At 40.0% G+C, this 24168-nt stretch overlaps 2 protein-coding genes across 2 annotated transcripts in view; one reads left to right on the forward strand and one right to left on the reverse strand.

Moving 5' to 3' along the window:
* Positions 1-5046, reverse strand: SOWAHC (sosondowah ankyrin repeat domain family member C). Its single transcript, XM_036388297.1, has one exon. The coding sequence runs from the start codon at positions 4915-4917 to the stop codon at positions 3409-3411; it is 1509 nt and encodes a 502-aa protein (XP_036244190.1). The 5' UTR covers positions 4918-5046; the 3' UTR covers positions 1-3408.
* Positions 5045-24168, forward strand: part of SEPTIN10 (septin 10) — a 24089-nt gene continuing 4965 nt past the window's right edge. Inside the window, 9 exon segments of the mRNA XM_054513990.1 lie at positions 5045-5140; positions 5142-5241; positions 5244-5284; positions 8856-8973; positions 9652-9847; positions 11309-11495; positions 15072-15233; positions 16701-16797; positions 17354-17516. Coding sequence (XP_054369965.1) covers positions 5045-5140; positions 5142-5241; positions 5244-5284; positions 8856-8973; positions 9652-9847; positions 11309-11495; positions 15072-15233; positions 16701-16797; positions 17354-17516 — 1160 coding nt within the window.

Below are 24168 nucleotides of genomic sequence, written 5' to 3' on the forward strand. Positions count from 1 at the left end.
TTCAGAGCATTCATGAGCTCTTTTTATTTCATAAAACTAAAGCTTACAGATTCTCAACTCATAACCATTCAGAGAGACAACCACAAAAAGTGTATTAATAAAACCCAATAGGCTTCCAGGCCTCCAAAATTTCTCGAACATAAAGTACAAAAAAAGATAGCACATGTTACATTACAGTCTTGCTGACTTTCACACCATCATAAAAAGTGAACAAACACATTCAGTAACTTCAGGCGTACCATTAAAAAGATACCAGTAAGTGCTCCAGTTTTCTGTACCATACAACTTTATTTCAGTCACATTTCAGTCACATCTTTCTAGGCAATGTATCCAAAATATTTGACTCAAGCATACCTTTAGACTGCAAATATACTGAAATAGGACACCAAGTCTTCCCTACCTAAAAAAAAAAAAAACCCAAAAACCAAAATGATTAAGTTTTAGGTCATATTATAAAAAGTAACCATGTGGAATGTGACAAGTCATACTGTGAAATCAAAGTGCTTTATTCCCATAGCACAGAGAGACATGAGTGGTTATCCAGCCATTCTTTTGTATATCTCAAACACCAAAAGAGATATTTGCTCTGTTGCACCCCACCTTGCAAAGACCTTTGGATCATTATGGTGAAATTTCATTAACTGACAGCTAAACGGTATCAGTGGACCAGCAATTTCACTTTGAAACTTCAAATAATGATATAAATGAGGCATCTTTTGATCATTTTTCAAGTTCCCTTAATAATTTGCAAAGTTCTACTGTATTATGTAACATTATATTCCAGTTAATCTCTTAAAATCCAAGGTATGCTCTATTCAAAACCCTAAAATTATTTCCCTGTAACCCAATAGCTGTCTAAGACTTGGCATTTTTGTGTAATTCTTTGCTATTTGCATGCGAAGAGAGAAACACTTCACCCAACAGCCTGTATGAAAGAACCATAAACTCTCAAAGCAGAAAACAACTTTAATAAGGTTTGGACATCAGTAGTTGTGTGGAATATGTGCTCAATTCAGATGTGCCCGTACTGAAGAATACTCATGTTCTAAGTGTTCAGTCAGAAAACTTCCCTCCTACAGAAGTCTAAAAACCTACTTATCTTGCAGAGGAAAGTTTAAGACTTAGGCATCTAATTATCTTTTCTGTTACAACAGAATTAGCTCTACATCATAATATGTATGATTAATCTTCCCTGTTTCAGACATCCCACTGTACAGGTGTACAGTTTGAACAGGGAGGACTGAGGGAAAATTTCTGGTCCTGTCCCACAGAGATAAAGGAAAAGCGCTTTGCAAGACTGATCTTATCCATTGCATTTGAGGCAACTAACCCAAAATGAAGGCACATGAAATCTGTAACATTATAGCTTATAAATTGTAAACTAAAGCTGAACCTCTCTATCATTTCTAGTCTTTTTGCACAGAAGTAATGACCAGCACCTATGCAGAGGTTCTATATTATTTTTAATGCAGCTTTTTCCAGAAATAGTTAAGTGTCACTTGCATGCCTGTGCAAACACTGTCATTTATTAGGTCTTGACATGAAGTGCAGAAACTGGTTGTTATCTGCATGGAAAGTCTGATGCCAATGCATCAGTAGCACTTCCTTCCCGTCGCTACAAGAAATATAAGTCACTAGAACAGCCACAGAGACCTGGCTGTTATCTCAAAAGTGCACACTCCCTGCAGCAGTTTTCCTGTGAGGTGCTCTACAGCTTGTGGCATGCATTTAATCAGTGTTTCAAATTTGGATTTTAACATGTCAAAGCCTATCTACTTTTGGTTAGCTACAGGCCAGGCACGCACATGCATCTTAAGGAAGCCAGCTCGAAACGTGCTTTGACAGATGCTGCATTGAAACTGGCCATACTTTAACCACTAAACACAGATGAGCTGCTACACTGAGCAGCATTCAGGATCCAGGGTCAGCTCAATACCTCAGCTCTCAAGGAAAGCTGAATATGGATATAAATCGGCCTCCTAGATTTCACTGGAACTGCTGCCTTTAAAGCAGAGAAACAAGATTCAAGGTTTCCAAAAGCTTTAACAGACGGATAGGCTCGTCAATCAGATTAAGACTTACTAGGCTGTCAAACAACAGTTCAAAGCCTTGGCTATCACTTCTCTAGAAATATAGGTTTAAAAGAACTCAAACACCACTGCCACCACTTAACTAGAATATGTAATTATGCTTCATTCAGAATGGTAAACAGGGATTGGGTTTTGGAGTTCTAGTTTTTCACCCTATGCATGAATTCACACACCCTCCTTTTGTTTTCTTCCCCTTTTTTCTCTATTTCCGCACAGTGTAAGTTGATGGGATTGGCACACGAGTTACCAGCGAACACAGACCTGTAGCTATTACATTACAGAACCATATTAGAGTTTCATGAAGATTTCATGCAACGGTGTCTGTGCTCTTTTATTCTAAGAGAATGACTTTCACAGGTAACACATACAACACGATTTTCTGATTTTAAATGCAGTGAGTTACACAAAGAACATTAACAAGAATTGACCAGACTTAATAACTGGAACTGCGCTAGGTCTGGCACTTGAGAATTCACAGTGATTAAAATAAAATTGCTTTGCCTAAGACAAAACATAAGATACCAAATATATATAAAAACTCTTTGCTTCTATTATCTTGTATTAGTATTCCAACAGCGATAAGCAAGTTCAGTAGTACCTCAGACAGCAAAGACTTCTGCACATGGTTAACTTTATTCATTGCTTGCAGTGCAATGGATTATTATTTTTTAAAATAATGTATTCATGATGTCAAATCAAGCAATTTTCAATGCATAAAGTCAACACAGGCTCAACTCTTTGATGGATTGAAGCTTGGATTCTGACAGGAAACCGTTCTGTACCATCTCATTTTGTGTACCCAACTCCACACTGTGCCAGGTGGTATTGCTGTTAAAGAGAAACTTAAGGTATACTTGTATATTACTGAGGTGTTCTTCTGCCATAGCAAATTGTTTGCTGATAGTTTATAGTACCGGTTGATAGTGTCAGAGTAAAGCATTTGCACTTTTCTTTCTCCCACTCACTTCACTAATCCTAGTAGAGACACTAACACAGGTTTACGATCCCAAAGCCTGCTTTTACAGAGAAAGGAGCACAGCTTTTAAACACCCCAGTGTTTCTCTACCCACCCACTGCCTCCCATTTCAGCTCTGAGGGCCCGACTGGAGCAGCTGCTCCTAGGAGCTGTGAGCTCCCCGAGCCCTGCTGGGCTCACTGACCGCACCGAACTGGGAGTTAAAGCAAGATACTCAGGACCCTTCTGGGCAGAGTCCACGAGTGTAGGCGAGAACCCACTCGTACGTGCCTCACCTTCTGTGCTACACCTGAGGGCACTTTGGTCCGTGCATCCACCTCCCAGACCTCCTGCTCCCTGGCCTTATCCAAACACATTGGACTTTGGCCTGAGCTTGAATGACGATTTCAGGGATTTCTCCTCATGCTCTTCCTCCTCAGCGTCACCGCGAAAGGAGGGCGTGTTGTGGATGATCTGAGTCCTGAAGCGGATCTTATTAAGCCGAGGCTTCATCCGTCCGCTGCCAGAGGCTTTCCTGGTCATCTCCTTGCCTTTGCCCGGCACCGCTGCCCCATCCGTACCTTCAGCTTCCTCCCCAGTGCCGTGATGGTGGTGGGAGAGCCGGTAGTTCATGAGATTAGATGGCAACACCTTGGAGAGCCTCCAGCGCCCGCTCCCATTGCCAGCATTCCCTTCCTCCTCCTCCTCCTCCTCCAGGGCCCCCACGAGGTTCCGCATGTCCCCCGAGGTGCCCTGCTGCAGGTACTGCGCGGCCTTGCGCCCGCTGTAGTCGCGGATGTCCACGTCGGCGTCGTAGGCTCCCACCAGCAGCTTGACGACCTCGGCGTGGCCGTGCATGGCGGCGATGTGCAGCGCCGTGTGCCCGCCGCTCGTGCGGGCGTTGATGTCCACGGGCAGCCCGTGCCGCTGGGCGAAGTTGACCAGCGTGGCCAGCAGCTCCTGCCGCCCGTGCTTGGCGGCCCAGTGCAGCACTGTGAAACCGGTGATAAAGTCCCGCTTGCAGAGCAGCGCCGGCTCGCAGCTCAGCAGCCCCTCCAGGCTCTCCCATCGCCCGTCCGAGGCCGACAGCATCCAAGCGTGCTCCAGGGGGTCCAGTGCCACGGAGCCGGTGGTGCTCCCCTCTTCCTCGGCGGAGGACGAGGCCACTGAGGCGCTGTCCGAGTCGCGGCCGCGGCCCCCGCCGGGGAGGGCGCCGCGCTTCAGCTGGGGGGAGCTGCCCCGCGCCGCCTCCCGCAGGCTCCGCCGGCCGCCGCCCTGCGCCGCCGCCCCGGGCGCTCCCTCCGCCGCCCCCACCTCGTCCGTCGCCGAGGGCCGCCCCGGGCCCGTCTCTATCGCGGTCTCCTGGCCGCCGCCGCCTTCGCCGCGCCCGGGCGGTGGCCCCCGCCGGGAGCCCCTCCGCTGGCCTCCAGCCACCGCCGGGCTCGGCCGGAGCGGCTCGCTCCGCTGCCCCGGGGGCTGCGGACGGCTGCCGGCATCCTCGCCTGTTGCCGGCGGCGTCTCCTCAGCACCCGCCTGTGGGGAGGGCGGCGGGCTCGGCTGCTTCGCGCTGTTCTCCGCCGCCGGCTCCTGCTCCCCGGGGGTCAGGGGGGCGGCGGCGGCGGGGAGCTCGGGGGCGCAGTACCGGCGCCGGAGGTGCACGTACTTGACGCCGGTGCCGGGCTCCTGGCGTACGGTGGCCACTGCGTTGACCAGCTCCTTGAAGCGATGCCGGGCGGCGGCGCGGCGGGAGGGCTCCGCGGGGTTCAGCCAGTCCCGGAAATGCTCCAGCAGCTCCGCGTTGCGCGCCCGCCCGCCCCGCGCCGCCAGGAACCGCACCACTGACTCCTGCTGCAGCTCCGCCGGCTCCGCCATCGCCGCCGCTAGCCCATCGCGCCGCCGGCGCTCCTACTGCTGCTACTGCCGCTACTGGTGATGGTGGCAGTGGTGGTGCGGGCGCGGCAGAGCCGCCGCTGCCCGAGCCCCTCCTCCCGGCAGCAGCATGCCCGGCAATCACTGCCGCGGCGGCGGCACCGCGCCGCCCTCCGGCCGGGAGGCGCCCGCTAGCAGTGCCCGCCCCGACGGCGGAGCCGCGGCCGCATCCCCTCCCCGCGCTCCTCCCCGCCGCGTGGCTCTCCCCTTCGGCGGCAGTTTTGGCCGCGTCCTTCTCTCTCTGGTCTTCTCCCTCCTTCTGTGTCTCTCTGGCGGGGCTATGGCCGCTTCCGATACCGACGAGCACCTGGTAAGTCCCCTCCGCGGTGCAGGGAGCGGCTGGTGAGCAGCCCCTGTGCCGGAGATGAGCCCGGCGCGGCTGAGGGGACGGAGGGGCCCGGCAGCGCCGGCACCAGGAGGGGAAGGAGGGTGGCGGTCGCACCGTGCGAAGGAAGAGGTGGAAGTGCTGCCCTCCCTGTGGGGCGCCGGGCGCTGCCCCTGGTCCGTGCCGGGCGCTGCTGAGGGCCGCGTCAGGGTGCGGGTCGGGTTAGCGGGGGAGATGAAGGCTCCTTCCTCACGTTAGTTCCCGGAGCTGTCAGGCTTTTAGAACACTTGTTGTTAAAGGAACTTGTGTTCAGGTGTCCCTCTTCCTCGTGCTCCCCTGGCGTATCGCGTATTTCAGGTAATAAGTTTAATCTTGTGTATTGAAGAGTATCTTGTGTAATGGCAAAGCTGTCAGCTTTATGTTCTGAAGACATTGAGCCCATCCCCGCGACAGTGCTGGAGCGTAGTTCCCATGCCTGTAGGTAGTAGTGGAACTCGGGGCTCAGGAGGAGTCAGATCTGGGGTGCCCATGGGCACGTTCATGGGGGGATGTCCACGGGCGCCGCATCCTTCCCAGCACCTCGGCGGGGGTGCCGGGACCCTCACCCCCTGCAGAATCACACACTGGGTACGATTTTCTTCGAGTTTTGGAGGGCAAGTTTCTGTGACATCTGCAAATCCAGTAGCAAGCTAGTTTCTTGCTTAGACTGCTAGTCTGGTTCAGCAGAGGCTTACGCAGAGCGATGCATGTAGTCTGAGACTTAACTTTTGCTTTGGTAAGGGATGGTGTTGCACAGTTTTGGTCAAAAATATGTGGTAAATTTAAAAGATTGCTATTTTTTTTTAGGTTTTTTTTTCTGAAAGAAATAATATTTTTTAAATGTTACACAGTCTCAGGTTATGTTTTTTTCACGCTGTTTTTGATGGGCAAGACAACTTTATATAAACCAAAATATTTGATTAAATCATAGAATCTTAGAATGGTTTGGGTTGGAAGGGATCTCAAAAAGATTGGTCCCAACCCTCTTGCTCTGGGGCAGGGACAGTTTCCACTAGACCATGTCGCTCAGAGCCCCATCCAATTTAACAATTCTGGAGAAATCTAGACACATTAGTTACGCCCCCAACCTTTAAGAATGGGGTTGAGGGAAGGAATGAGGTGTGAGTTAGGTGATATTTAGGTGATATCAATTAGGTGATCAACTAGGTGATATTTGTTTTTCTTTTAGAAGTAGTAAGAATGTAGATATCCTGTGGTCAGTTTTGTGGACTTTGTCTTTCTGCTATTGTCTAACAAATAAGCAGAGAAATTGACACCCAATGTCCGTGGAAAATTTCAGAGGGAAAAATGTGGCTACTGCTTTTCTATTAAGATAATGCTTCAGTTGCTGTCAAGTGGAATAGGTTTACACAGTGATTCTTGTATAAGGAAGAGTTGTCCTGAATAAGAGCTCGCTGCTTGGTAGGCACCAGCAATTTACACACTGAGACAAGCTACTTCTATTTCTTTCTTCCAGTTTGTGCAAAGTGGGGTGCTAGGTGATGACTCACAAAATGCTAGCTGCCCAGTCATCAAAACTACATATATAGATTTTAGCAAACAAGGAAATCAAGGGTGACTGGCTACTAGTTGCATAGTTTTCTTAATTAGTGTTCTACCTTCTGTTGGTTAGTGATTCTCTGGTTTGTCATGCTAATTAGTTCACGTTCGCAATTTTCTCTTCTTTTGAGTTGGTGGTGTGTGAGTCGGTGGTCACAATCTCCTGCTAAAATTTCCTTGGCGCTGAGTCAGTTGATTTCAGCATAGTTGCTGAGTTGACTTTGTTAGTTTCTTCCTTATATTGGATGTTCTGCCAAATGTCCTTGTGGCCCATTCATTTTGCATTTTTTGTGTCCACTCTCATTAGCACATCCTTCTCCCCAGGCTTTGTTAACCTCCTCCAGGTCTGAGATCATCGAGGCATGTCAAGTCCTAAGCCATAACAAGGCAATTCTGCTGACAAAGTAATTTATCTTTCCAACATCTGGACATCAGAAGGGAATAAATTTATTCCTGTGAGGGTTTTTAATTTTGAGAGTTACAAATGGCAATGCAGAGGTCGGGATTTAGGCTGATGCCATGAAGGTGAAAGGCTTCCCCTCTGCAATCACACTGAGCCTCTTGCACTGGCTTTTGGTGTGGAGCTGAGTGGTTTGTGTTAGAGGAGCTGTGTTATCCTAGTGGCAATAGAGGTGCTTTGAGTAACAGACTGAGTAGCTAGAGTTCATAGATGTGCAGCCACTCTGTCTCAGATGCGCTTGTCTTTAAATGGACAGGAAACTGACAGTTCTCAGTGTTTCTCAGCACTTTTTAATAGTCATTTTTTTTTTGGTAGAATGACTTGAGAAATTTTGTTTTCTGATGTGCTTTGAATGCATTTTTTTTAATAGCCCAAAGATGTAATATTTTCTTTTTAAACAGTTCACTTTGCATATGTATTTTTCCTCATATTAGTCTAAAATGAAATTATCTAATTAGAGGAATCTAAAATGAGAATTGGTGCAGTGCAGTCTGTAAGCCCATACAAGGAAGTCCTGTTCAAGTAAAGAAGAGGATGAGTATATGCCATGAGGAATATCCATATCCTTCTAGCTACAAGAATTCCTCGACTTGCTATGCATACTTATTAGAAAAGGTGTCACTTTAATGGGCTTTTAAGTGTTAAATTAAAAAATTTCTTACTGTTGACCATGTGCACATTCACATGGAAACAGTAATGGTTTCCAATTCCGTGTGGATTGGAAATATAAGAGAAAGAATGGACTTGTCACCATTTCTACTTCTGATATGTAGTGTTTGTTTAAAAATACAGTTCATTTGTGTGGATCAAGATATTTCCTTTTATATTGTAGTGTGCTTAAGATACTTCCTTATGCAAGGAAATTTCCTTATGATCAAGATATTTCCTTATGCATTTTAGTGTGCTCACTGCCTTGATGTCATGGTTCTAGATTGCTAACTCATGTTTGAAAAGGAATGTGCACCTTTAGATATTTCTAATGAAATAGATATAAAGCTGTCTCAGAGTTCTGGTGCATATAATGGGTGTAGATAGTGTTTTAGTTGACATTAATAGCAATTTCAGTTCCAGCTCCTCAGCTGAGTTCCATTTGGTAATGCATACTTTCCTCTGATTATGCTTTCTATTTTGATTCTGATGCTTAGATTTTTTTAGTACGTTTTCCTAATTTCTAAGAGCAAACCAACTGTGATCTATTTTCTCCCTACAGTTTGCATTTTCAGTTGGACTTGTCTACTTTATTTCATTCATATTTCATAAGGTTGTTTGGTTTGGGGTTTTTTTCCTTTTTTTTTTTTTCCTTTTAAGCCTTCAAATTGTTCTGTAAAGTAAATTGAAATTTTTCCTCTAATCATGGACGAAAGCTCATTTGACAGGTCTTTTTTTCAAACTTTGGCTTTTCTCCATTGCATGTGAAATCATAAGGAATGAGTTTTAGCTTCCTAGTAGAATTTTTATTGCCATTGTTAACTGATATTTAAAATTATTTTTCTCTAGCAAAATGTTGGCTGTCGAACTTTGTCCTTGTCTGCACATGTTGGGTTTGATAGCTTACCTGACCAACTGATCAGGAAGTCCATCAAGCATGGCTTCTGCTTCAACATTCTTTGCATTGGTGAGTAGCATCTGCGTGCCTAAAGGCTTTAGTGGCATACCCATCTTAGGAAGTGACTGGAATTTAAATCCACTTGTGGTGTTACACAGTTTCTTTAATGTTAAGCATGAACTGTAATTCCACCCCTTCTCCCAGCTTTCTTTATTTGGGTTTGTATGTAGCATTTTCCTAAACAATGTGAAGACCGAAAAAATGTTGAAGATGTATGCCAGTCATTTATTCATTTATCAGCAGCCTTTTGGATTTTTTTGAGTAAACGGGGCTTACACCTGTAACAAAGAGCTTCAGATTAAAAAACTTCTAAAATTCCAAGGTGATATTACTGAAATGTTTCTATACTTATCAAATGTTTTGCTCTAATATTTTACCCTTATTCTTAAAGATGTTTGTTGAATCTCTGGTTTCACAGCTAGGTACTTAACTTTTAAAAATCTATAGGAAGTTAATTCAGACTTTTAAAGAACCCAAAGTGTCATGATACTCTTCAGCTCATTACTCATTAGCTGATAATTTACCCTTATGTGTAGGATGAAAAAATAATGAAAATATATTTAGTGTTCACTAGAAGAATGCACAAATGCGCAATTTTGCTCAGAGAAATCAGTTGAGTTTTTGTGTACACTTTCTATGAGTATTATGTATGTATTGGATGTGAAAAACCCTTCTGTTTAACTTTAGGGGAAACTGGAATTGGGAAATCAGCCTTGGTGAGCAGTTTGTTTAACACCGATTTTGAGGACTCTCCATCAACACATTTTCTGTCAAGTGTGCGACTTAGAGCCCAGGCTTTTGAACTCCAGGAAAGTAATGTTCTTTTGAAGCTGACAGTTGTAAAAACAGTGGGGTTTGGTGACCAGATGAACAAAGCAGATAGGTAAGTGCCCTCTTGTCACTGTTATGCTGAAGTTTTGGTCTTAAGTGCAAGTTGATTTTACTTCGGGCTTTTGTAGTAAGTGGCTGTCTTACATGTATTCCAAGTAGATGGCTAACTGTTTTCCCTGTGTGCCAAAGTAAACATATTGTTCTTCTCATGTAAGAAATTATTTTATAATTCAGATGAACTCTGCCCTTTGCTTTATGAAATCTTTTCTTTCTTAATCTTTTATAAATGTGTGCATATGCAGTAGTTTCTTTTGGGGTGGAGAAAAGCAGGGAGTTCAATGGGTGGGTTTTTAAACAGCTAAACAGATTATAAAGTACTGCAGATTATATAGATTAGATCTACAGGGTTTTTAACAATTTCATTGTAACTTGTTGAAGACCTTAAACTGGAAGTTTAATCATGTGAATTACCGAAGGCCCTTGTGTTTTGTGTCAGTCAGCTTAGTCAGAAGATGTAGAGGCAGCACACTGGTGTCTTTCAGAACTTTTTTTGAGTCTGCTTTTGTGACTTTTTTACAGGACTGAACTGTCTCAGCAGATTTTGTTTCTTTCAAGGTAATTGTAAAGGATTTGTGTCATGTGAGTACCTAAATGGTGGTACTCATATAATAAAAGGTTAGAGAGTCACGTTAAGATTATCATGACAGCTGTGGCTCATGATATGACTGGGTAATAGCTGCTGGTGGTGAATTGGATGAAGGAGATGCAAGTAGATACTAGTATAGCTATTACAGATTTTGATGTGTGGTATAGGAGGTGCCTTTTTGTCCTTTTGATTTTGTGTGTAACACCTGCTTCTGGATTTCGATAGCTGTTTGATCTGGTTTGTAAACTTTGTGGAGCAGAAGAAATGTAAGGGTGCACTGTTTCTACATCTAGCAAAACTTTCTTTTTGAAAGCACATTAGACTCTGGTTTTAGGTAGGATAAAGTATACTTAAACTGTACTTACTATAAATCGGATTTTTATTCTTTAACATTTCTCATTTTAGTTTTTGTCTATTGTTTAAGAGCTCTTATGTACAGTACTTCAGATGATAAAGTTCATCCTGTTTCTTGGTACTATTAGTTACATATTCTTTCTTTTCTTGTATTGTACCTAAGAGGTTGTTGTATCTTCCTTATGTTTAAGAGTTCTGCATTTGCACAACTTAATTGCAAAATTTTAAAAACATCACTTGGGAAGTTTGTTATAATCATAATTAACTTTATATCATTTTTTTTCACTAATAGTAGTAGCTAGGAAATATTTTGTTTGTATTAGATGCACAATTCTTTTCTGAGTAGGTTTTCAGAAATTAGGATTACTCTGTACACATAATTTTCTGGCCTACTTTAGCAGCCTTTTGACATGTAAAGCAAAAATCTGCAGAACAATTCAAGAGAATTCCCTTCTTAGTCTGTCTCTGTTTAGGAGTAGCTAATATCTGGTTGTTAAATTTTATTTCCTACAGCTATCAGCCAATAGTGGATTATGTAGATGCACAATTTGAAGCCTATCTCGAGGAAGAACTGAAAGTTATACGTTCTTTATTTAGCTACCATGATACTCGCATCCATGTCTGCCTCTATTTCATTTCACCTACAGGCCGTTCTCTAAAAACCATAGATTTGTTAACTATGAGAAGCCTAGACAGTAAGGTAAGACTTGGAAACAGTTCCAAGAATTTGTCTTACTTTCTAAAGCATCTTGTAACTTTTAGGTCCACTATCATGTTTCAGATCTATATCGATGAATTTGGTTTAGTAATTTTTTTTGGTACTGATATACTTTAAGTTCCAAATAAATGGGCTCTGCACGTAGCTTGCAGTTCATCACTTGTTTATTTACAAATCAAAAAGAGAGAGACGTGTGGCAAGAACATTGAAAAAAGAATCACAACAAAGTTAAAAAAATACTAAAAAAAGTAGAACCACCCCAACTTTACTTTAAATAAACCCTAAGCATAGTAGGGAGATTGGATAGGGTACCTTCTGTAAGCACTTTACTATTTCTAATTAAGCTTGTTTCTAGTTTTGGGACTGCTGGAAAGTTGGTATCTAAAAAGCTCTGCAACACTGAAGATCTTTGTTTTAGATAACCGAAGAGGCATGAAGAGCCATGAACAGAACACTCTGCCAATGTGGCTTTTTCTGTGATAGGCTGCAGTAGTGTTTTAACATATTGATTAGTTTAGAAAGCTTTGAAATAGCACTTTCTAGTGAAATTACTTGCATTTTCTAATTCCTTAACTTTCTTCCTGTAATGGAACTGTGTGAAGCTAAATCTTTAACCTATTTTAAGAAACCTTATATTATTTGGATTTAATTTGTTGAAATGTTGAAAATTTTGAAAACTTAAATGCATTTGCTGTGCCTTTCGCCTTTTTCTTTGTGCTGTACTAGAGCCCCTCCCACTAAATTTTCTTCCTGCATTTTCTTGTTTCAGAGAAGTTTTTCCAAGATAGCAAGGATTAAATCAGCTCTCTAGTCCACATTTGTCTTTGATAAGCCCATTTGGGAATTTTGTTACTTTGTTTGTGGATGTATTTTGCATTCTGAACTTCTCAATAGCAGAGAAAGGAAGGTATGGTGGTACAAAGGTAGGGGAGAGCATATTTCTGTGTGCTATGTTGTTGGTTTCTAGGTTGTGCCTGCTCTTTACTGAACTTCCTTTAAAACAGTGTTTCTTTCAAAAGAAAAGGATATAGATCTTCGAATTCCATCATCCTAAGAAAATACTTCCATCAGGATAAACCAAAAGTAATTCTGCTTTGAGGAATTTTGGCTTCTAGCCATCTACTGCAAAAATTTTTAATTCTGCTTTGGCACAGAGAGAGCATAAACCACATGTAACTCTGTTGTTTTATCCCTTTGCAATGGATTCTTTCTGATCTTACTACAGAAATATCCATATATACACAGAAAGAGTTATGTGCTTTAACTGTAGTTTTGTTTGCATCTTGTTGTGGAGCATGTTTGTGGTGCTTTTAGTACTGCATTCTCCTAGTAGCAGTTAAGAACTTGGAATTTCCCAGGATGTGGGAGTCCCTGGGTGTATTCACTGAGTACAGGATTCTATAAAGAGAAGATGGTACAGCCACATGCATCCATCAAATGTGTAAATCTATGTGGAAAGCTGTCTTGAGTTTCTTCCTGAATCCACTGCAGTGTACACTGTGTACTTTTGTTACAGTCTGCTGCTACAAAACAATAGCAGATTACACAGCTCAGAGGTACAGAGGGTTCTTGGGGTAGATCAGGTTCATCCTGTACTCCGCAGTCCTTGAAGAAAAAACAGAGTATCTATGGTCAGTTTGTTTTTCTCTATTATGGATTGGATGACTAGCTAAAAATTTGGACTCTAGCATTTAGACACTGGAAAATCCTATAGTTTCTCTAGTTTTGCTTAGGATGGCATCACTACAGACAAGCCAAGTTTCATTCACAGACAAAGGGATCTTTTCCTGTACTCTTTCTTCCTGGAAATAGTGATTATTCAACTAATAGCTCTTCAGTTTTAATTCATTCTCACAGAATTGTATGCAGGTTATGGTTAAGTCAGTAAAGTACCTTGGGGATTTAGGTTTTTTCCCTTCAGAAAGAATCTTCAGAAATTTTTATATTGATTCACAGAGATACACTTAAATCAGCCTGCTCTTGCAACCAACAATGATTTCAATTACATGTATTTATTTTCCTTCTTTGGGGCTTATCTAAAGCCAGAGTTAAGTTCATGCTTTTCAATTTTTATACACTTGTGGTGATTTAATGTCAATGTTGATAGCTGTAATCACAGTTTCTGATGATTTTGTGTTTTATTGTTCTTCTTGGTAGACTTTCTCTGCTATTTGTTTCCTGTTTTCTAAGAAAAATTCTGTCCTAATTAGTGAGTGCTTGAAAAACATTCACGTTGAAAAGACAACTTTCATGTTGAAAAAGAGTAGAGGTTAATTGAATTCTGAGGACTCTGTGTTCCATCCATTTTTAGACCTACACTGGAGAAAAACTATGCTGTTGTCCCTCAGCTAATTTGATTGAAGGTGTGAATTACTCCTAGTGTAACAGATTGTTTATACAATTCTAAATGAGTTCAGTTATTAGAAAAATAAATCCCATAATTTTATTTGATTTTAGATATTTTACCCCATATATGCTTAGATCATGTGTGCTGCACAATTAAGGACTATCATCAGGTAATCTTGGAAGTCATACTTCAGAGCTGGCTTGCTTCTTTTTCTTTGGGACATTTTGCTTAAGACAGAAGTCTTATTTGAAAAATATCTATTTTGAATCTGTTCTTGACATTTAGGCATTTCCATTCAGGCAGAATATTCAGAAGAATAGAAAGTGTGTATGTTGTTTTGTTTTTTTTTTTCCCTCTCCTTCCTTTTTGCATCTGTGATCAAGGAACTCTGTAAAACACTTCATCTTTTGAAATCCAGTAGAGTTATTTATGTTGTTCGTTCAAAATATTGGAAAATTCATGATTTACATTTTTTTCCATTTGGGTATTCATTATTTCCATTTAGTTCTGAAAAATGTGTATTTTGGGAGTGATGATAGTATTTGTAAGAAAAAATTGGCATCTATTGCTTCCAAGTTACTGCCATCACTATTTTAGGAAATAGGGCAGTTTAATAGAACTGAATTCTGTGTTCTGAATAGTTAGTGTAAGGACTGGTGAGCAAGAAGCTTTCACCTGTGTTACTCCTCTGCTCATGTTAGATGCTGGAGAAACTGTGCTGCAGTGGTGAGGTGAGAAAGATGTAGCTGAAAGGAGCCCAAGGAAGAGGCTCAGGGGTAGGCAGGGTTTGGCAGCCAGCTTCCTTTTCTTTCTGTATTTAGACTGCCAGCTTTCATTTAACACCTGAGCCATGTCCCCTGCTGCTATAAACTAAACAATCTATTTTTTTAACAGAGATATAAATATTTAATGGCATTTAGTTAATAAGTAGGCATTGCTTGTGTTTGAGTACTTCGCTCTATGAGACCTCCCTCTTTGTTCTTAGAATCAATTACTTTTAAGGGAGTATATTAAATAATTGGTTGCTAGTTAGTTAAATGATGCCCATGAGAATATTTTTCATTGTTTGTGAAAATTTGATATCAATCGATGGAAAGGTTTGGACTGCAGAGGAAGTTTTAAACAGCTAATTAAAAAACAATTCTATTTACAAAAGTTGCCACCTCAAAATTGAAGTCTCACACATTTCATATAATTTATGTCATTCATAGGTGAACATTATACCAGTTATAGGCAAAGCGGACAGCATTTCTAAAACTGAGCTGCAAGAGTTCAAGAAGAAAATAATGAGTGAATTAACTAGCAATGGCATCCGAATATACCAGTTTCCTACTGATGATGAAACTGTTTCTGAGATTAATACCATCACAAATGTAAGTAAAAGACAACAATTTTGATATTTCAGTGCTAAAACATCATTCTCTAATGCTGATTCGTGTCACTGCTTTCACCGTTTTCTTTAAGCTTGTAAGTTTGTATGTCACCAGTTTATTCTTCTCCTTAAAAAGCTCTTATGTGTTGGGGTTTTTTTTCCCTACTTATAAATCTTCTGCCCCTCTGCTGTTGATACATGTAACAGAAAAGAGGTTCTCATGCATAAATGGTTTTTCTAATATCTGGTTAATTAATATATAATTACTATTATAGGTGGACAGATTGACTTCGCTCTTTTCCTCAACAGATACAATTTTACATCTGGTAGAGAAGGTATTTAGGTGCCTTATGTCTACAACTTTCTACAATAGCAAGTCTTACACCTGTTTTTTTTCTTTTATTTAGTACTTTGTTTTGAAATTAGGACAGATTTTCTCTGGGGATGAAGAAGTGAGATGTGACTCTGGCTTATTTTCGGTTGTCCTTTTTGACTGTCCCAGAGGTAGCTGCCAGCTCTCAGCTGTGAAGCTAGATGGCTTTGCCTTGAGTGTTCTGTATTTGCTGCTCTCATGCAGCAGATGTGTGTTTGTAGGTGCACCTGACCATGTGTTTGTGTGGGGGGGTATGAAAGTGGGAACAGGAGCCAGGATGCCGGAGCCCATGGCTGTGCATTCCCAACCTCTGTTACCTGACTAGGGAGTGACAATGTGCAGCTGTCCATCAGTAACAAGTCCTTTTGCTGTGGAGAAACATGGTGGTTTGTTACTGACCACTTCCATGCTCTGCTAGTGATTTATTTTCCAGGTAATGGTGTTTCTTTATTTGGTTGGCTGTTGTGGGTCAGCAAGCAGGCAGGCAGTGCCCAGCCTGTCTTTTGCCAAGCCCACAGCAGTAACCACAGCACAGGCTCCAATGTGTGATTGTCACATGAGTGTTACTGGGATATGAGCTCTGACTGAATGTATGTTCTAGAGCAGTTTTCTGTTTGGGGCTGACATTTCCTAGGGCAGCTCAGGGTGTAGTTGGCTGCCTTTGCCATTGGGACAGACGTGCTGAATCAGGAACAACCTGCTGTTCACCAGGTCTTTGCCCCCATGTCTTATTCTGTAAAGTTCCTTTCCAGACAGCCCCCAGCGTGTGCTGGGGCACGGGCTTATTCCTCCTGACATGCTTAGCATTGCTCTCATTTCCACTTTGTGAGATGCCTGTTGGCCCATTTCTCCAGCCTGCTGAGGTTCCCCTCAACACACCCATCTGGATCTATCAACTGCTCCTTCTGCTTCTATTGTAGTTTGAGTTTTTTATCAGTAGATACTGCCTAGCTACTGATCTCCTGGGGGTAGTTTTAAACTGCTTGTTAGCTTTTCCTGAAAATGTGTTTTCCTCCCTAATTTGTTTCTGAGCTGTTTCTATGTTTTTACATAAGAGTGCTGACAGATAAGCCTTAATTGGTACATCTCCTACAGGATTATTTGCCATTTGCCGTGGTAGGAAGTATGGAGAAGGTGAAAATTGGAAACAAAATGGTGAGAGCTCGTCAATACCCTTGGGGCATTGTAAAAGGTAAAAGAATTCTTTAAAGTATATCTTTATGAGCTTTTGCTGTTGAAGTATAAAATTCACCAATAATACAAGGGCTGTTTCACTGATGCCAGGCTGATTGTATTTTGGATCAACAGTATAAGGAATTTAGCAATTAATACTTGAGGCATGCACTAACTTGTAATTTCGTCCTCACTGATACATTCTTGGGGTCAAAGTATGAGATGGTGTATGTAGTATTTGGGCAGGTTGGGATAGTGGCAGTACCTCTAGCACTACCAAATTTCAAACATTTGTGATTGTCAGTAAAGAGGGTTAAAAAAGAGAGAAATGTGGTTGCCTTCAGCTCAAGCAGGAAATCAGGACAGGCTGAAATATGTTCAGCAGTACTTACAGGTCTTCAGTACATCAGTGTGTATATTAAAAACGATAAAGAAGTATAAGAGGTATAATAAACAACAAGACACCTTTTCCTAGAAGTATATTTAGTGAACAAAGTAAGTGATGATGTTTAAAATGTATTTTGACTATTCTGCTACTTCTGCATAATAATAAAATCATCTTTTTTACTGATTAGTGGAAAATGAGAACCACTGTGACACAATAAAGCTCCGCAGGATGCTGTGCACAAATATGGAAGACTTGAAGGAGAAGACTCGTGCGTATTATGAGTCGTACAGGCGCTGCAGGCTGGAAAAGCTGGGTTGCAGAGACATTGGCCCTGAGAACAAACCAGTCAGGTAAAGGACTTGGTGTGCAGCACTTGCTTTCTTCAGCATCCATTCACTTCACATCAACCCAATGCAGAGCAGCATTCATACATAAAATAAGTTTTCTAAGAGGGAAAGAATAATTGAAGGATGTAGCTGTTCCTTCAGTTACCTTCATGGAGAAGTATATGGGTTTAAATCAGCATTCTTTTTAAAAACATGAAAGCCAGTTGTATTTCTGAAATCTTTCTGTTCTATAATACACCTGAGGATTTAAATTTTTCTCGGGAAGCTTGTCTGTTTTCTTCAGGTATCTGTGCTTTACAAGCTTTTAAATTATTTTAATTATGTATTAGTATTATGTTTTATTTTCTTTCTTAAGAATGTCTGATTATAATAATAGTTTGGTTGGACTCCAGGTTCAGAAGGAACTGAAGCAAAAACTTTTACAAAATAAGTGGTTACACTGTTGACTTCCCACATTATCTGCCATAATAACAAATGTCTTAGCATTTTCAGGTCAAGAAATCTCTTGCTGGACTACAGAGAGTTAGAGGATTTCAAAGGAAAGTTAAGTTATAAAGAGGGTTATAGACACTCAGTTGTTTCATGTAGTAAAGCTGCTTTCTGCAGGAAGCATTTAAAATTTTATATCCATTTTGTTTAATCTTTTATTTCCCGTTCTCTTGTCTTCCTCTTCCTTTGGGTTTTTTTTAATGCATGGAACTGTACTTTTAACTGGTCAGAAACCTGCTGGGGAAGAGCTGATGCTTTGTGAATTGTTCAAGCCTTCATGGTTTAGTGAAGCACCATTACTACATAGTTGTGGTGGGAAATATTGACTTAAACCAGGCATGAAAACAGAATAAGACTTTGCTTTAAGAACAGTTTCTCATTGTTTGAACCAAGGCACATTTGCAAATTAATCATTTAGATGATGTTGAGCTGACCTTGAATCAGTGGTCTCTTGACATTTCTCTTCACTTAACAAGAATGTAATACATCTTTTTCATAAAAAGAGAATCAAAGGTGAAAGAGGTTTAAAACCAACTGAAATTAACCATAGAATTTTCATTTGGTTTACATGTAAGAACATGTATTAATAGCTGATGTCTTGTTATCCTTGTCTAGGGAAGATTTTTTTTAGAGATTTGTTAATGGCAATATTGACTCCAGTACCTTCAGCTTTTCTGAAGCTCCATTTCATGGTATACAGCCATCTCAGGATAAGAGTTAAATTATAAAAACCATCATCCATAGAAGTGTTTTCTTCTACAGACAAAGGAATTATATCTGTAAAACCCCTACACAGTTTATGTTTTGTAAAAAGGCTGAAGTGGCAGGTTCACATCAGAATGTCCCAGTATTTTACACTTCAGAGCTCATTTAGGAGTTGTCTGCTTCTTGGATATACAGAGGAGCCGAGTTCTCTCTGGTGTGTAGATTTTACATATGGCCCACTAGATGTCAGTTTTATTGAGAGAGTTTTGGCAAGAAAGTACACTCAGTAATTAGTTTTGGTAAATCAGTTCTATTGAAAATGTCATTGTTTTGGAAGGATGAGATAGATAGATATCCCATAAGAATCTAGAAAAATGAACTTTTTCCCAGATTTACTGCAACAGGAAGAGAAAAGTAAGACTAGGATAGATGTTGTGGTTGTCCCTCAATAATGTGGCATAGTGAATGATGCTGAGGTCTGAAAGAGAAGGTGTTTGGTGTTTTGAGAGAGACATTTTATGGTACTATAAAAAAGGAAGAGAATTTAGAGGATGTGTATGCAGTGTAATTAGCAGTCTAATGCAGCCTTACCCATAAGGTGCTTTATCAAGTTACTGAGGAAACAATAAAAAGTGTGATCCTCAGCAATGTGATAGAAAATGTCTTTTTACGTAGAGGAAGTTCAATGGTTCCCAGTTTGCTTGTACATTTAAATAACTTTTAGAATAGAGACTATCCAGTTGTTTTAGGCAAAACTGTGTTATTAAATTGTCATCCTCTTTGTCCTTAAAGATGTTTACAATATATACATGTGAATTCTAAAAGGTGTAGTTTTAGAGTAATTAATATTGCATAGCAGTATATGCCTGAAGATTAAAATTTCATGCTAGTTGTATAAATAATGATCAAAATGCATGTTGAGAATTCATATTTTGTGCCTGTGATGTAGCTGTCTAGATATTAAATTTGATAATAACATAGATTTAGAAAACCTTTGCTAGACTTAAGTAATTGGCTGTTTGTAGCCTTTGAACACTGACACTTGAGTAGCAAATGTGCCATGATTTTTGGCATATTGGGAAGAAACTGCCTGTGAAGTTCCTGTACTACCCTTTTGGATTTAGAAGTAGGACATTAGTTTATTCTTCCAAAGTTGTATGCCACTGCAAGGCAAAACCAGTAATTCTTGGATGTCCAGCTGCTTTATGAGAGAGGTTGTGGGCAGACATCTGTAAAGCCTTTTACTCTAACATGTGCGTAAAAAACACTTTTACATGTGTGTAAAAACTTGTTGGCAAGTTTTACCTTTTTTATGGGAGATGTGGAAAGAGATCAGCATACAGCAGAAAAATATATTTGCATCTTTATTACTGGGTTTGAGAAGGGAAAATAAAGGTATTCTGAAGTGACTGTCTTGTGCACACTTTTAAAAACACCTATTCCCAAATCCTGTAATTTTGATGAAGCTATTTCATAATAACTTTTTGTTAGTTTGCAATTGCATTCTAAGAATGAAGTAATGAAGTCAATGGATAGCAGAGTATTTAGAATGTTTATGCATTTTATGCATTATCTGTTGGATATAAAATTCAGAAGTTAATTTTTTATAATTTTATAATTTTTTGCTACTTAAAATTGGCATTTGCATTTCTTTGTTGTTGAAAAGTAAAGATAAACTTTTTTGTGTGTGTGCAGATGGTCTGGTCCTGCCTTTTTGATGGTCCAGTTATGCCCATTAGGAACATGAATTCCAGTTTCAGGTCATTCTCAGTAAGAGATAATTGCTGAGATGTTTTGAATGGTAAAATTTGGAATAATTGAAAACAGAAATCTAGACATGAAGACTACTTCCAGGGAAACAAACTTCTAAATATACACACACACATACCTAGTTAGCCTAGGCATTTGCAAGGGAGGAGAGGATTGCTAGTGTTTTAAAGTTGGACATTTTGTTGAGTCTGTTTTTCAATTTAAGTTGTTGCCTATGGGCACATTTTTGTTTTGCAAGAAGAAAATTGATAGACCAGGATCTGTTGAAAAAAGCTGAGGATTGATATTCAGGCTGTATGCTTGTGTGTTTAGATTTGCTGATGTTAATCATTCTCTGGGTTAGTTGTTCTTCTGTCATCATAATTGCAGTTTGTTCTCCATTATAATTGCAATTAAACATTATTATAACATAAGCATCTTGGTTTCTCAGTATGTGGAGAATCATTCCTTGCTTTTTTCTTCCCCGAAACTGGGATATTTAGACCATGCAGCTCTTGAACTTGTTTATTTTTCAGTCTTGTTTGAAGATGATGACAGAAAACCAGGAAGGATTCAGTGACATGAAGAAGTTTTTATGTAGAGGAAGGTTGATGTGACTCTTTTCATGTCTAAGAAAAGAAACCTAACATTTGAAAGGCTGTTACACCTTTTCCTTAACAACTCCTTGGCCATGGAGTTCATCTGACCAGCTGCAGACCTTTGTATTTGAACTAAATATTTTAACCATCTTAGAATGAGATTGGGCCACACCTAAAATACCTGGCTTTCTTGCCCCTACTGAAAAATTGATAATTCTTTAGGTCTACCACATCCTTATTATTGTTCAATAATCAATTGAGCTAGTCGACTGAGTCAAAGCACAGTGCTGGAAATACCTGCCACTAGTTAATATTTTTTTTAGTTTTTCTGATATACCTTAATTAATAGTCAAATGTACTGCAAAAAGTTAAAAGTGTTACATTCAAATTTGAAAGCTTTTAAAAGTGTAAGTGAATAAACTTTAAATACCTGTGTTGTTCAAAGTGCACATTGTGTTCCACTGAGAGTTAAATTAACTTCAGAGTCTTCATTTATGAACATAATGTGTCTGATTTGCAATTTTAGGCTTCCATGCTTTCAGTCTCGTACAGACAGAAAAACTGTCACAGCTATGCTTCTGTAGAAAGGCAGGTGGTAGTGCTGGTATGTATGATTAGTTTAGACTTTCTTCACAATCCCTTACTACAAAACCTCAGTAAGAATACATTATTTAAATAATTAGTTATAACATTTAAATTTTTTAAGTGTCTTTGTACAGAGTATTTCATTCTGGATGTGTAAGCCAGAAGAATGAGAGTACCTGTGAACTTGATTTTCATAATGTGCTAAAAGAGAAGCAGTGAAACCAGTCTTCAGATAAACCAAAAAATATTTTACTATGAGCAGTGGATGAAGTAATAAAAGGACTGGCTTAAGATGTGGTGAACTGTTTTTCCTTCCTCCCCAAATCTCCTAACACTTAAGAGTGTTTGAGCTATTGTGTTGCTGGGACGTCACACACAGAAAAAGAAATTTTGCTTTAGTTCTGTCTGGCTGATTCCCAGAACAATTCAGTCCAGGGGGAAGGGGTATTTCATGGAGTCACAGAATGGTTGGGATTGAAAGCGACCTCAAAGACCATCTAGTTCCAACCCACTTGCCATGGACAGGAATACCTTCCACCAGACCATGTTGCTCAAAGCCCCGTCCAGCCTGGCCTTGAACACTTCCACTTGAAAACGTACTGGCATCCACAACCACCTGCACAGTAAATTTAAAAAATACGCTTTTATTTCTTCTCTTCTTTTTATGTGTAATAGGATTATTTACTGAGTTGAGTGTCTTCAAAGTTAATCTTTTATTAATTTTAAGACAAAATTGCTTTTACCTGATAAAGTAACCTAGTCTGGGTCTAAAGATGTCCACGTGTCCATGTGAGTGTAGCATGTTAACTTAGTCTAGCATTTGCTCTAGCAGCTTTATCATTCCCAAAGGCAGCATTTTATCTGTGAGAACTGACACTGTGTGCAGAAGTGTGAATAGTGTGAGATTGCTAGCACTTGAAAAACCTGTGCTGTAGCATTATTGTCTAAACTTAGAGATAGTGTGAATTAATATATCTGTGTGAAAACCATGCCCCTGTTTCATGTGGATTTAGGGATTTAGAATTTCAGAGTGACCTAAGTTATTTCACAGCTGATTAAAAGCCCCCAAAACAAGCCCAAACACAAAAGGGTAATTGTTCTGAATTTATTTTGTTGCCATGTAGTGCTTGAATAAGATAGAGTAGGAGGAATGCTCTGGCCTTGATATCTTACAAACATTGTCTGCATGTGCAATTTCAAAATGTTTCTTCTCTTAGATGATATTTTGAATACAAATAAGAAACTTTAAGATTGAGAAACTGCCCAGTCACCATAAATTTAAAGATAGAAGATAGTCGTTTAAGCTTAGTGTTGCTCTAAATAATTAACTCTAAATTTTTTGGGTAAGTTTTTCCATTTATAAATGGTTTAAATAGAAACAGTAAAAGATAGGACAAAAACGTAAGTGTGTTTTTTAATTTATATTAAAAGTATAAATCAAAGTGAAATACTTAATATACATACATATTTATTTTACATGAGGGTGGAAGGCATGAGTTATCTGGCAAAGGACAGTAACTCATGTAAGCTGGGAAGGGCTGACTCAGCAAAACATGTAAAGAACAGCCGCAGAAAAAAGCTGGAACATTATCCAGGGTTTGAGCTGTTCTTAAGCCAAATGTCATAGAAGACAATGCTTTAGAGTTTTCAATAACCAGTAAAACAGCTGTGGTCCTCCAGTTGTGCTCTCTGGAATCATGTGACTTAGAGAAGTTTATGGTTAATGTTTTGATGGAAGAACTTGTGTCATTAAGCAGGTTTGTTTTTCAAAGGAGGTTTGGTGTGTGAAGTACATCTGTGTACAAGCTCCATTCATATTTCTTGAAAAGCAAACATTTCCCACCAGCACTGCCTGGCAGCGCTAGTATAGACTCTGGAAACGTCAAACCTCTAGTAGTTTATTCATATGAATAAATTACTAGCATCTTTTAATTTGCCATGATATGTTGTGACATGAAAGAAGTATCTCAATTTCAAGTACCTGTTGTTTGGAGGGAAAAAAATTGTCTTGTGTACTGAAAAGGGAGGCATAGATTTAAAAGTAAAGAAATGTTTGATTTACTTGCTGACTTTTTTTTTTGCCAGAGATTTGCTCAATGATCTGAACTAATTTACTCCTCCTATGTAGTTTCAAATATAAGTATAGGATATATGGAGTTTATTTACTTCTGGAATAGAGGGTTCAGGAAAAAACAAGCAGTCTTGAGGTTTTGGCTGTTGCATGTTGGAAAGCAACCCTGTGCTTTAGATGTTGAACTATTTAGGAAATTGAATTCATTCTATATTAATGTAATTCTGCCATATTTAAATTTTGACATTAAAAAAGAGTGCTATATGTTCTGAAGATCCTGTTATTTTCTTCCATTTTCATATAGGAACAATCAGTTTTTTGTTACATTAGTGCTCCAGATTAATTGTTTTTGTATGGTCCTACTTGAAGACTGAGGTTTCACAATGTGGAAATTTTGTGAAATTTTTCTGGCAATTTCAGTGTCTTAGCAGTAAGCAACTAAAAGAAGCAGCTTATG

This window comes from Molothrus ater, chromosome 2, assembly GCF_012460135.2.
Source record: "Molothrus ater isolate BHLD 08-10-18 breed brown headed cowbird chromosome 2, BPBGC_Mater_1.1, whole genome shotgun sequence".
Classification (NCBI taxonomy): Eukaryota; Metazoa; Chordata; class Aves; order Passeriformes; family Icteridae; genus Molothrus; species Molothrus ater.